Source organism: Colobus angolensis, unplaced genomic scaffold, assembly GCF_000951035.1.
Source record: "Colobus angolensis palliatus isolate OR3802 unplaced genomic scaffold, Cang.pa_1.0 Scaffold518, whole genome shotgun sequence".
Lineage (NCBI taxonomy): Eukaryota > Metazoa > Chordata > Mammalia > Primates > Cercopithecidae > Colobus > Colobus angolensis.
This window is the reverse complement of record NW_012118688.1, coordinates 2,122,448-2,136,640: the sequence shown is the minus strand read 5'-3', so window position 1 is coordinate 2,136,640 and position 14,193 is coordinate 2,122,448. Positions and strand designations below refer to the sequence as shown.

Below are 14,193 nucleotides of genomic sequence, written 5' to 3'. Positions count from 1 at the left end.
TCATACAGCTAACATCACATGTAATGGTGAAAGGCTGAATGCTTTCTACCTAAGTTTGGAAAAAAGGCAATGATGCCTACTCTTATCAGTCCTATTCAGTATAGTACTAGAAGTCCTAGCCAGTGCAATGAGGCATAAAAGGAAAAAAAAATTATAAAAAATAGTTGAAACGAAGAAATATAACCATCCCTTTGTGTGGAAGACATGATTGTTTATGTAGAAAATGCCAAAGAATCCAAAAGCAATGCTTATAGAATAAATAACTGTTCAGAAAATTCAGAAGATACAAAATAAGCACACAGATATTAATAGCACTTCTATATGCTAGCAACAAACGTGGAGACTGAAATTGAAAACACAATAGCATTTATAATCACTCTAAAAATGAAATGTCTAGGTGAAAATGTATCAAAAGTTGTACAGCATCTAATCTGAAAATTATAAAACACCAATGAAAGAAATCAAAGAAAATCTAAGAAAATTGAGAGATCTACCATATGTGGTATGGTATGGTATAGTAAAATATATAGTAGTGTATATAACAGAGTGAAAATGTCAAATGTTGGCAGGTTGATCTATAAGTTTAATAAATTTCTTTCACAATAAAATAAGAATTTTATAGATATAGATAAGCTTATTCTATAATTTATATACAGAGGTGATGGAAGTAGAATAGCTAAAATAATTTTAAAAGGAAATCATAAAGTGAGAAGAATCACTGTACCTGAGTGTGGTGTTATTAGCAAAGGATAAAGAGAACAGAATAGAAAGCCCAAAACTGGACTGATACAAATATATCCAACTTGATTTTTGACAACGTTTCAAAATCAATCAATGGAGGAAAGATAGTCTTTTAAACAAATCCTGTTGGACATCATCAGGGAATATGATGAACTCCCGACCTAAATCCCACACCATATGCAACAGTTAATTTAAAATATATAATGGCTTTAAGATTGAAATGTAAAACTCTAAAATTTTTAAAAGAGAACATAGAAGAAAATCTTTGGGATTTAGTGCTAGGTGAGAAGTTCTTAGGCATGACAATAGAAGCATGTTACAGAAAAGAAAAAAGACAACTTGCACTTCATCAAGACATAAAACTCTTGCACCATAAAAATCCTGTTTAGAGGGTGAAATATAGAGAATATACAAAGAACTTTTAAAAATTTAGCAGTAAAATTTAATTGTCCCATTATAAGATGATCGAAATAAATGAGTAGGTATTTCACCAAAGAGGAGACATGTATGGTGAGTAAGCACATAAAAAAGTGTTCAACATAAACTGCCATTAGGGAAATACAGATCAAAACCACAATGTGATATTACTATACACCTGTTAAAATAGCTAAAATGAAATAATAATAATAATAATAATAATAATAAATGCTGGTGAAGATGCACAGAAATTGGATCACTTATGCATTTCTGGTGGGAATGTACGGGTAAAGTCACTCTGGAGGATAGTTTTGCATTTTCTTACAATACTAAGCATTTTATGCTGTGTTCTTCTTAGCAGATAAAATGTATGAGCTATTGATTGAAGGAGGATATGATTTAGTATAAAAAGGGGGTTTGTTGCTGTCCTGTTCTGAATCCCGTTTCAAGAGAGCACAAAATACACTGGACAGCATTCTTTCACACTAAATAAGCTAAGAGCAGCTCATTTTCTCATATGGGACCTTAAGAGTTGAGCAATTGCACTAAGAATAGGTTCAGAGGACTTACAGATGCAAAGCTAGCCAGACTCAAGTTTCCTAGAACTAAGAAGGGTTTTATTTCTATAAAACACTCATTTGGGATATACACAAGCAGAGGTTTTTCTCTGGGTTTTAAAACATAGGAGACTTAATATCAAAAACAATTACTCTCCCAATGTTACGTTTTGGATAACTGATCAGGTTGATCAACGATATGAAAAAATATGTAATAACAATACCATTTATTGAATATTTAAAAGTTCTTGGCATTGTGTTGAGTAATTTATATACATTGCATTATTTGTTCTCATTGCAACATTACGGGTTGTATTTTATCTCCACTTTACAAATGAGGAAATGGAAGCTCGGAGGAGCAAAAATATATAGCTGAAAGTCCCACAGGTATTTTAGTGGTTGAGCGAAAAATTATTTCTCACTCCGTTTGACTATGACACCAATTCTTTCACAAAAATGTCATATTTTCAAACTGTAAAAGAAATTCCAGGTCATATAGTCCAATATCCACCTGATATTAGTTTCTTCTACATTACAGGTACTTCTCTGACTTAACATTTAACACTCTCCAGCAAAGTGGAACATTCTGATCCCCAAAACTATCGCTAAATTTAACTGACTTTACCTCCTTAAAGTCTCTCCAACCTGTCTACTTTCCCTCTCCACTCGCCCTGCAAAACGCTCAAGTAACCTTCAGACAACAGCATTAGCCAATTAACTAATCTACCTCCATTCACTCTTACCCTTTTTGCATTTGTTTTCTACACATTTCAGCTAAATGTTCTTTTTCAAATATATCACTCTGCTGATTTAATGACTTTTTAGTCTTCTTTGGATAAACAGCAAACATCTTGCCATAGCCTATAAGAACAGTAACTGTTAGGTGCTGGTTTGCTCAGATCTGTCCCAGTCTACCTTGTTGCCAAGCCTAATTATTAATTATCCTCTTTCATTCTCAAAAGGTTCAAGTTTGGACAGTGAATTTTGTGGTTATCCTATCTATAAAGCCTTGGAACACCTGGCACAAGCGATTATACATTTAACCGTTCACCACTCCTTTTGACCATAAAGCTGGAAAATGGTTACAAACAACCATTTCAGCCCTCGAGAAATGGACCAAATATATACAAAGCTAATAGGTGCTTATTCATGAAAACCACTGAACTTTAGATAAGGATAGTGTAAAAAGTCACATGCAAAAGACAACATATTATGTAATTTCATTTATTTGAAATATCAGAAAGGGCAAAACTATAGAGACAAAGCAAATCAGTGGTTGACTGAGACTGGTAATGAGTATGGGAGCTGACTGCAAAAGGGTTTGAGGGAAATGTGGAGGGAAATGGAAAAGTTCTATATCTGGAATGTGGTTATGACTGCAAATCCTATAATTAAAAATTATTAAAATGTAAATTTACAATGAATGAATTTTATGTATGTTGTACCTCAAAAAGCTATAAAAGTATATTTTAACATGTGAGATTTTAGGTAAAAGTATTGTCATACTGCCTATGTTAGCACAAATATAACAAGGACAGTTACGATAGAAAGAAAATAAAACATAACATGGAATCAACATGGGTTTACCCAATTATTTCTGCCTAGTTAAACCATTTGATATGCTAACACAATTGACATTTGTAGAAAAACACTGAAACATCCTTTGAAAACAAATGGAAATATTAATAGCATCCTATATTTCAATTTTTAATTATTTACTTTCGTTTTTCTTTCTGGTCTTCACTTTGTATACCCTATTTTCCAATTGTTAAATAAAAATTTATGTAGTATACGAAGCTTTGAGTCAGAGACCCAATGTTGCACTGGCTTAACCAGCAAAAGATGAACTCTAGAATTTTCCATCTTAAATTTCATTCCAAATTTCAGCATATTCACTAAAACAGCTACAAACTTTTGTTTAATATATTACCTTGTCTGACTTTTCAGCCTTAATTCAAAAACAGATTCCTTAAATAAACCAACTCCTTCAATGTCAATGACAGCATCCGTATCAGGCTCAGTAGCAATCAGCATTATGGGAAACTTCCAGATCCCTTCTGTTATGCACTGTATTTTCAGTGTTATGTGAGACCTTGAATATAAAAGGAGATTTTAAATGATACTACATGAAAACAAGAGCATAAATATAGCAAACTAAGCTAAGGTAAAAATGTAAGTAAACTCTGTGGTTTCAGTGAAAACACTAGTACATTTAATTCTTAAAAATAATGTAAATGACTTTTAATTACATTTCATAAATAATTTTTAGGTCATAGATTATATTATCATTCTCCCTTTGAAGTAATTATTTTTAGGGCATCTTATCTACCCTCTAGTTATTTTCTAAGAACCAATAACATATGCAGAATGAACTCCACAAATTTTCTGTAACCAGCATAGAATATCATAGTGCATAAGAAGGTAAGGGTGGATTTGGCAAAATGGACCCATGTTTTATACTAATAGATATTCCATTCAGGGATTTTTTTCAAAAATGAAACATTATGAGAAAGTATTTTCAACTCTTGTTTCACAAAGAAAAAATACATTTTCTGTGAAAACATGCAAAGCCCATATAATGGACTTAAGTGGCAGTTTAAAAAAATTAAATTGCAATTGGTAAAGACCACATACACTTTGCAGAATAAGATAAAATTGAGTGGCAGCTGAATTAAGGGAGAAAGTTAGTAGAGATAGACTTTAGACTTTCAAAGCATTTGACTATGACAAAGAGTGGAGAGATAGGGCAGTAGCCAGAGTTGATGAATGGTTATCTGTTTGCTTGTTTAGGGTAGAAATGACTCAAACATGTAACAGTGTGGTTTCAATATCATAGGTCAGGATTAGAAAAGGAATCTCACACTTCTTACTTAAAAGTGACAGAAAGAACAGTTACGGGAACTCTTATTCTTCTTAGGTAGGACTATATAATTACTCAACCATTTTGTGAGCAACTGGATAGTATCTTACCAAATTTGTGTCAAGTAGTGTGGCAATTTCTCAAAGAGCTAAAAACAGAGCTACCGGCCGGGCGCGGTGGCTCAAGCCTGTAATCCCAGCACTTTGGGAGGCCGAGACGGGTGGATCACGAGGTCAGGAGATCGAGACCATCCTGGCTAACACTGTGAAACCCCGTCTCTACTAAAAAAATACGAAAAACTAGCCGGGCGAGGTGGCGGGCGCCTGTAGTCCCAGCTACTCGGGAGGCTGAGGCAGGAGAATGGCGTAAACCCGGGAGGCGGAGCTTGTAGTGAGCTGAGATCCGGCCACTGCACTCCAGCCCAGGCGACAGAGCAAGACTCCATCTCAAAAAAAAAAAAAAAACAACAAAAAACAGAGCTACCATTGGACCCAGCAATCCCATTACTGGTATAAACCGAAGGGAATATAAATCATTCTATCATAAAAACACGTGTACTCGTGTGTTCATTGCAGCACTATTCACAGTAGCAAAGACATGGAATCAACTTAAATGCCTATCAAAGGAAGACTGGATAAAGAAAACGTGGCGCATATACACCGTGAAATACTATGCATCCTTTTAAAAAAAGAAATCATGTCTTTTTCAGACACATGGATGTAGCTGGAGGCCATTATCCTTAGCAAACTAACATAGGAACAGAAAACCAGAAAACCAAATACCACATGTTCTTGCTTGTAAGTGGGAGCTAAATGACGAGAACACATGGACACAAAGAAGGGAACAATAGACGCTGGAGCCTACCTGAGGGTGGAGGTTGGAAGGAGAAGGAGAAGCAGAAAAAATAACTATTGGGTACCAGTCTTCATACATAGGTGAAGAAATAATCTGTACAACAAACCCCCATGACATGAGTTTCCCTATATAACAAACCTGCACATGTACCCCTGAACCTAAAATAAAAGGTTTTAAAAAAGAAAAGAAAGCTTCACTCAATAAATTAGGAGTTCCGCTATTGGTACTTTCCTCTGGAGAAATGCCTCTAAGATTTCAAGAAGTGATATATGTAAGGATATTCATTACTGCAATGTTTATACTGTCAAAAAAATGGGAGTAAAATTTTAAAATGTTCTTTCAATAGGGCGGTGCTAAAATGAAGTGTGTTGCATAGAAACAATGGAATACGATGCAGCATAATTTAGTCAATGATGATTAATACGTAGTCTTAAACTTAACACATCCAAATATATATTTTAAACCTGTACCTCTTTCACATTCTCCTGTCTTTGTAAATGAAATTATATTCCTCTCTTCCCACTATTTCAAGACCATTATTTCAAGAACTGGTGTCTCCACTTCTACTGTTACTATCTTACAAGAAGATTTCTACAATTTAGAGCTATTGTTTTGTTTTGTTTTTTCTCATTGAACTCTGTATCTTCCGGTAAACCATTCCAAATTAATTTGGAACAAGGAATGGCAGAAGTAAATGAATATGTATATATATGCACAAAATCTAATTGTTAAGTTACATTGGGTATCACTTAACACTTACAAATTTTGATGAATCATGTACACAAGTTGTCCTAAACTAGTTCCCCAAATATTTATTCTTCAATAATTTTCTATTGTTTCTAATATAAAAGACCAATGCATATTGTCATGATCCTTATGTGAACAAATCCCAGTAAAATTCCCCAAACTTATTTCCTCCTTTGCTCACTCCATTAGAGAAAGATTGGTCTTCTTACTATTCATTGTTTGTGCTAAATACTTCCTGTCTTACAACATCTGCATTTATTATTTTCTCTGGCTCAAGTGCTCTTTCCAACTTTTTTTTGTCTGTAAGGTCTTGGCTTAGACATTATTTCATGGAAGCCTAACTATTCACTTTATCTGATGTGCATCCTGTAAAGTTCTCTTTCTCTCCTTATTTATTTATTTATTTGGATAATCTGAAATTTGCTTTCTTGCTTATTCATTTATTTCTGTTATCTGTCACTGTCACTAGATGATACACTCCTAAAGTGCAGGGATTTTTTCTCTTTTGTAGATGTTAAATGATTTTTGATAAATTAATGTACAGATTCAAATGAACAATGCTCAATAATCCTATTCTGCAAATGACTTCTTTGAGTTAATGAGAAGTTGCTGAGTCAAAACGTGGGACCCTTCAGGAGAAGACCATACAATGTCATGGATGACACAGTGAACGATTTTATGATCAATACTGTAGATTCATAACAATGCATATGTGTGATATTTCTTATTTTAAGTTGCCACCCACAAACTCTCAAATAGAACTTTGTTTCTCATTCTGTTCAGCTCTTGAGCAGGCAAAAAGTTCTAGGAAAATGTCAAGCTAAGGTAATTAGTATTTCTGAAGATACCATAAGACAAATGATATCTATTATTTCATTATTTAAAAAAGTGTTTCGACCTGTTAAATTAGGATCTTCAGACTGATTCATTACAGTCTTAACCATTATTCTCATACATTTTTGTATTGGACCCTTGATTTTTATTGGAAAAAGGCCCATAGAAATAACTTTCCTGCATTTCTTTTGTAAAACCATCATTTAGCATATTGATTATTATTTTTATTATGCACAACACTGTATTCTGCAAAAAGATGAATGTCAAAATTACCTAGTATTCACTGTTGTGAAACATGGTATATTTTCTTTTCATCAAAACACAGAAATGTTCTTTTTAACTTTGCCCACAAAAAAGAGCAGAATTGAATTTAGTTCTCATTTATTAATCTAGGTAAAGCATGGTATAATTATTTTCCTGTTATTTTTCATAGCTCAATGCTATTGGTATAATTTTGATTTTTCTTATTTGTTTCTCTTGCACTGACATTTTGGTCAATGATGAACTGTACATACAATGGTTGTTCCATATGATTATAATACTGTATGTTTACTGTACCTTTTCCGTGTTTAGGTACACAAATATTTACCAATGTGTTTCAGTTGCCTTCATTATTCAGTATAGTAACATCCTGTGCAGGTTTGTAGCCCAGAAGCAATAGGTTATACCATATAGCCTAGGTGTGCAGTAGGCTATACTATCTAGGTTTGTGTAAATGCACTCTACAATGATGGAATCACCTAAGGATACATTTCTCAGAACATATCTTTGCTGTTAAGTGATGCATAACTGTATATAAAAAAGAAGAAATCATAGTAAATGAATATATGCATATATGCACAAAATAGAATTGCTATATCGGTACATCACACAACACTCACAGAAATTTATCAATCATCAAAAAATTTTGCCCTAAATTAGTTTCTCAAATATTCAACAAGATATTCTAAATCCACAATATTTTCATGAGTATAAATTCACATTGGCTCTGCCCATTTTCACAAATAATAACATTGTTCTCTTTCTAGTGTTGCTGTAATTTCCATGTCATTATATTAATACATATGAAGCAAAATGTGCAAAAACAAACATAGAAAACTGTGAAAAATGAAAGAAAATACAAACATAGAAAATGTCAATATATATGGTATACTTTCTTCTTGTAGCTTGATTTTATTGCTGCTTCCTGAAGATGACCCTGGTATCTTTTAGTTATCAACCTACATATTCATAGCCACTTTAGATGTATGACTACATCAAATACAAGGTTGAACTTTAGAAATTGACTCAGCAATCCCATTACTGGGAATATACCCAAAGAAAGATAGATCATTATATCAAAAAGCCACATGGACTCATATGGTCATTGTCACATTATTCACAATAGCAAAGACATGGAATCAACCTAGGTGGCCATCAATGGTGGATTGAATAAATAAAATATGACATGCATACACTGTGGAATAATATGCAGCCATAAAAAAGAATGAAACCATGTCCTTTGCATGCATCCATGTCCTCCTTCCATGGATGGGGCTGGAAGCCATAACCCTAAGGGAATTAAGGCAGGAATGAGAAACCAAATACTGTATGTTCTCACTTATAAGAAAGAGCTAAACATTGAGCACCTATGGACATAAACATGGGAACAACAGACACTGCAAACTACTAGTTGGAAAGGGGATAGGTTAAAAAGCTACCTATTAGGTACTATGCCCACTGTCTGAGTGCAAATACCCATGTAGAAAACCTATACATGTACTTCCTGCATCTAAAACAAAAGTTGAGAGAAGAAAAAAGAAATCATTAAAAACAAACAACATTTTCAATTGTTTTTTCATTGCCCAGCTGTACTTTGTGTATATCATGGTACTCATCAGTATCTCTGCATTTAGACACAAATAAAGACCTATTTCATAGTGAAATATCATATAGTGTTTGCAGATGCTGCGTAACAGGTGTCCAAAAAGCAAATATAATGACACTGGATGAAGTTTCCCAGAGGACAGACATCTAAAGGCCACCCTTCGCACAGATTCACTTATATCTTACTAAGGAATATGTAATATTATGTATTGAGTAGTAAAATGTAATGAAAGCAGTTGCAATGTAAAATATAGCTTAGGCATTTGCATCATTTGAACTGGTTCTGATAAGCAACATCAAGAAATACCATGTTGCTATTGCACAACGCTAAGTCAGCTTTTTTTAAAAAAAGATTTTACAAAACGACTATTCTTTCATTAATGTGATACACTAATGACCTTAGGGAAGTCATAATTCTTGAGGGATATCTTAGATTTTCAACCATTTAGACTACATTCTTCTCATGAGAATATTTTTTCTAGCTAGATGTAATCTAACTCAAAATATTTCTCTCAATAATATCAAGTAAGTAATGCAATTCAAATATTGAGAAATAAAAAGAGAAATCAACATTAATACATTTAAAAGGGTAATAATATTGTTTAAATAAAAAAGAGGAAAGTAGATTTACCTTAATGGTTTCTTTGGTGTGAATACCAGATTGAAGATAAATGTTATCCTTTCAGCCGTAACATCATAAGATTTATCAATCAAATATACAGCTACACAGGATTCCAACTTAGACTTCATAGCTTCAGATTCAAATTGAATTTCATACTCAAATTCATGTATTTTAGGAGTTTCTAGGAAAGTCAAGATTAAAATATATTTCAATTTAATTAAATATGCATAGATTTAATATCAATTACCTGTCAAGACTAACAATGCACAGGTATTTAGAGAAAGGGAGGGGGTATATATTATTTAGCTTAGTGTCTATAAAGTCTAATGCATTATCAGGCATATAATGATACTCAGGATATTTTTGTTAATAAGTTAATAAATAAATGAATGCATATAAAAATAAACACAGAAGACAATTCTCACCACTCTTAAATCTTTATAATTCCGGTCTATAAAACAAAAAAGGCCACATGGAAATTAATAATCATTAACTATCTAATGAAAATAATGACATTTACTCTATCTAAAAAATGTATTAAAAACCTATAGACTTAAAACTTATGAAAAAGTGGTTTAAAATTTGCTTTGAATTAAGTTTAAACAATATTGAAACAGCATTTCAAACTGTTAGAGCAGAATTTTCAATTTCTGGTATATTTTGATTAACAAAAACTGTTTCTCATGTTTCAGTGTTGGAGTATCCAGACAATATGATGAACAAATATTTTCTTAATGAGTAGATTACCAAAGAAAAGTAATGGTAGTTTTTTGAACACTGCACATGAAAAATATCTTAAATCCAGAACTAGCATGTAGATGAGAGGTACAAACATGTATTAAACTTACTCTCCTTATATGTAAGGAGCCCAACTCACAAATCAAAAAGTTTGTTGCATATGGAACTTGGAAGAGAGGTCAGAGAATCATGAATTGACCAGATCTACAGTTGTGCTAATCCAGAATCCAACCCTCTGGGCCCAGTGATGAGACATCCCCTTAGCCCAGGAGTTCTTAAACAGGGGAAGGGAATAGTAAAGGGAGAAGCCAACTCTGTCATATATCCTTGCACTAGGCCTGCCCTCATGGACCCTGGTTCCAGGCCTGTCCTTGTAGACACAGGCACCAGATGTGTCCCCAGTAATGGCCCCAGATCTGCCTACAGACCCAGGCACTAGGCCTACACCAATACACATTATAATTAAATTGTTGAAAGTGAAAGACAGGCTACTCTGGGCCACTCTGCTTATGGGATACCCCTTCTCTGTCTGTGGAGCAGTCAAAAAGGGTCAAAGACAAAAATAGAACTTTGAAAACAGCAGGAGAAAACTGACTCATCACATACAAGGGAACTATTATTACACTATCACTGGATTTCTCAACAGAAACATTGCAGGACAGGAAACAGTGAAATGACACATTCAAAGTGCTAAAAGAAAAAAAAGGCCAACCAAGAATACTACACTTGACAAATCTGTCCTTTAAAACAAAGAGATATTGGGAGGCCAAGGAGGGCAGATCACAAGGGCAGGAGATCAAGACTATCCTGGCTAACACGGTGAAACCCCGTCTCTAGTAACAGTACAAAAAATTAGCAGGGTGTGGTGGCAGGCGCCTGTAGTCCCAGCTACTCGGGAGGCTGAGGCAGGAGAATGGCTTGAACCCGGGAGGCGGAGTTTGCAGTGAGCCGAGATCATGCCACTGCACTCCAGCCTGGGCGACAGAGCGAGACTCTGTCTCAAAAAATAAAAAAAATAATAAAAAGAGATAAAAACCCTCAGATGAACAAAAGCTGAAGGAGTTTGTCATTTTACTAGACTTGACTTATAAAATGTACTAATAGGGAGTTTTTCAAGCTGAAATGAAAGGGTGTTCAAAAGCAACATAAAAATATATAAAAGTATAAATCTTACTGGCAAAGGCAAATATATATACGAATGCAGAATAATGTAATACTGTAGTAGTGGTGCACAAATAACTTTTAACCCTAGTATAAATGTTAAAAGAAAAGTATTTAGAATAACTATAGCCACAAAAAATTAGTTAAAGAATATACAATAAAAAATGGCTTTTCATATCCATAATATAAAGTGTGTTTAGGGGCAGTAAAAGTGTTTTTGTATGTGATTGAAGTTCTTATCAGCTGAAAATAGACTTTTCTATATTATGATATAAAATAGTTACAATGCTTGCCTTCTCAAAGCACCTCTATTGTCAGTTATCTCCCCTTCTGTATATATTTTCATGAACTGCTGATGAAGACCTATAAATTTTTACCTCAGGGAAACTTTCTAGCTATGGCTAAATTTATGAAAAAGGGGCAAATAATTTTGTTTCCACAGCCAACACCTAAACATACATTAAAAACATAATATTTTTCTTATCATTATTTCTATTTTCATTTCTTTATTCATTCAGCAAATATTAACAAAAGGTTTTCATTGACATGAGACATCCAACTCTTGTCCTCATGGAGCTGATGGTCAAGAGGAAGAAACTGACAATAATTGCTAACGCTACAACTAGTTTTTAAATTACTACTGTGATAACTGCTACCATGGAGAAGTAGAGGATCCCATGAGAGCATAGGTCGTGGGAACACCACTGCTAAGGACTCCAGAGGAAGAGACCAACACACCAAACTGAAGGATGAGTCAAGGTTAGCTGGATGTAGAGAGGGGGAAATTCCTTCTACTCATCAAAGCAGCCTGCAGGAATTACTCAGACTGCAGGAATTGTTCATGGTGAAAACCAGCTGGGCCCATTTGAGAAAGAACTTATGAGGGCAGAGCAGAGAGGGTGAGAGTTTATCAAGCAATGAAGTAGGAAAAGTAGAAAAGAGCGAGACAATGCAGGGTGTGGTGAAGATGTGGGACTTCTAAGAATAACAGGAAACAACTAGACTACTAGTGATTAGCATCGAGTTTCAGACTCTATTCAAGATTAATACTAAATAAAAGAACCCAAGCAGTCTGACTTAAGACTTTACAACTCAGCATAGCAGGCTTGTCATAAGGCACAATCGCTGAAGAAGCACATTAGCACCATTAGCATCACTGTCTGGAAGTGTGCAGGACATAATTTGCGCATAGGAATGTGGTGGCTCTCAGAGCAGAGCCCTAGGGCACTCAAAAAGTTAGGTCAGAAAAGAAAACAACAGAAATCAAGAAGGGGCAACCAGTGTGATAATAAATTAATAAGGTTAGTCATGAAAGTCAAGAGCAGAAAGTACTTCAACTTGATCAACTGGTAAATGCAGGTGACATGTGGAATATAAATATGACTGCTGTATTAGACACACTGGATAAGGTTGGCAGTCTTTTCAAGAGCAATCCTGTTACAGTAAGCAGGACAGAAGACTGAATGAAGTAAGTTGATCAGAAAAAAAGAAGTGAAGAGAAACAGAGCAAAGAATCAAGGACAGGAGGTCAGTATGAGGTCACAGGAGGAACAATGACAGGTTTCTCAGAAGCTGTTTGTGATTACAGGCCAAACCAAACCTGACATGGGAGTTTACGAACAACAGGCAAATACGATACAGGAAGATGACTGGCCTGGGATGAAATGAGACACATATGAGATGAATCAAAGAAAAACAGTCTTGAGCTACAGAACAATTGGGAAATAAAATGAAGGGGCATAACTAAAACTACTTTCAGACAGAAAGCCCCAAGAAAGTCACTGAACTGGCCGGGCGTGGTGGCTCATGCCTGTAATCCCAGCACTTTGGGAGGCTGAGGTGGGTGGATCACGAGGTCAGGAGATTGAGACCATCCTGGCTAATATGGTGAAACCCCGTCTCTACTAAAAAATACAAAAAACTAGCGGGGCGAGGTGGCGGGCGCCTGTAGTCCCAGCTACTCGGGAGGCTGAGGCAGGAGAATGGCGTAAGCCCGGGAGGCGGAGCTTGTAGTGAGCTGAGATCCGGCCACTGCACTCCAGCCTGGGCGACAGAGCGAGACTCCGTTTCAAAAAAAAAAAAAAAAAGAAAGAAAGTCACTGAACTAATCCACAGAGAATTACAAAGAATGCATGGACCAGGAGGTACTTAAGAAGAAGAGGCCGGGTGCGGTGGCTCAAGCCTGTAATCCCAGCACTCTGGGAGGCCGAGACGGGTGGATCACCAGATCAGGAGATTGAGACCATCCTGGCTAACACAGTGAAACCCCGTCTCCATTTAAAAAAAAAAAAAAAAAAAAAAGAAGAAGAAATACACTTATAGGAGAAATCTTGCTCACAGAGTAATTTGTAATCTTATAGAAGGGACATTGCAAAACACAGTCTAAAAATCCAAGAACAGTAATATTTCAATAGGACAATACCAATTGATTTAAATAGCACAGGTGCATAGATTTATCATCTTGAATAAATATTTTTGAAAACCTTGACAACAGAGTATGTGTTTCGCTACTTTTGGTATCTCTGGAGCTGAATATAATACCTGGCAGAAAACATGGTTGCTGGATTGTTGCTGAATGATAAAGATATGAAAGCAATCAATCCCAGTTTACTTAAAGGTATGTGTGATGAGTAAGGATGAAGAGAGCACAGTGGTCTTTGTATTTTCATTAAATGAAGCTTGATAGTTTTATGTGACTCAGAGAAATTCTATGATGAAGATAATGGGAAGGGAATTTTGGGAATTCTTATCTCCTACTTATCAGGTTTACATAAAGAGGTCTATTCATTCTCAAG

General features: G+C 35.0%; 1 protein-coding gene across 1 annotated transcript in view; it reads right to left on the bottom strand.

The window, feature by feature from the left end:
* Positions 1–14,193, bottom strand: part of CFAP47 (cilia and flagella associated protein 47) — a 455,808-nt gene that overhangs the window by 27,527 nt on the left and 414,088 nt on the right. The window contains exons 61-63 of the mRNA XM_011960616.1: positions 9,509–9,680; positions 3,646–3,807; positions 1,729–1,825 (exon numbers count right to left, since the gene is read on the bottom strand). Of these exons, the coding sequence (XP_011816006.1) occupies positions 1,729–1,825; positions 3,646–3,807; positions 9,509–9,680 (431 nt within the window). The remainder of the gene's footprint in view (positions 1–1,728; positions 1,826–3,645; positions 3,808–9,508; positions 9,681–14,193) is intronic.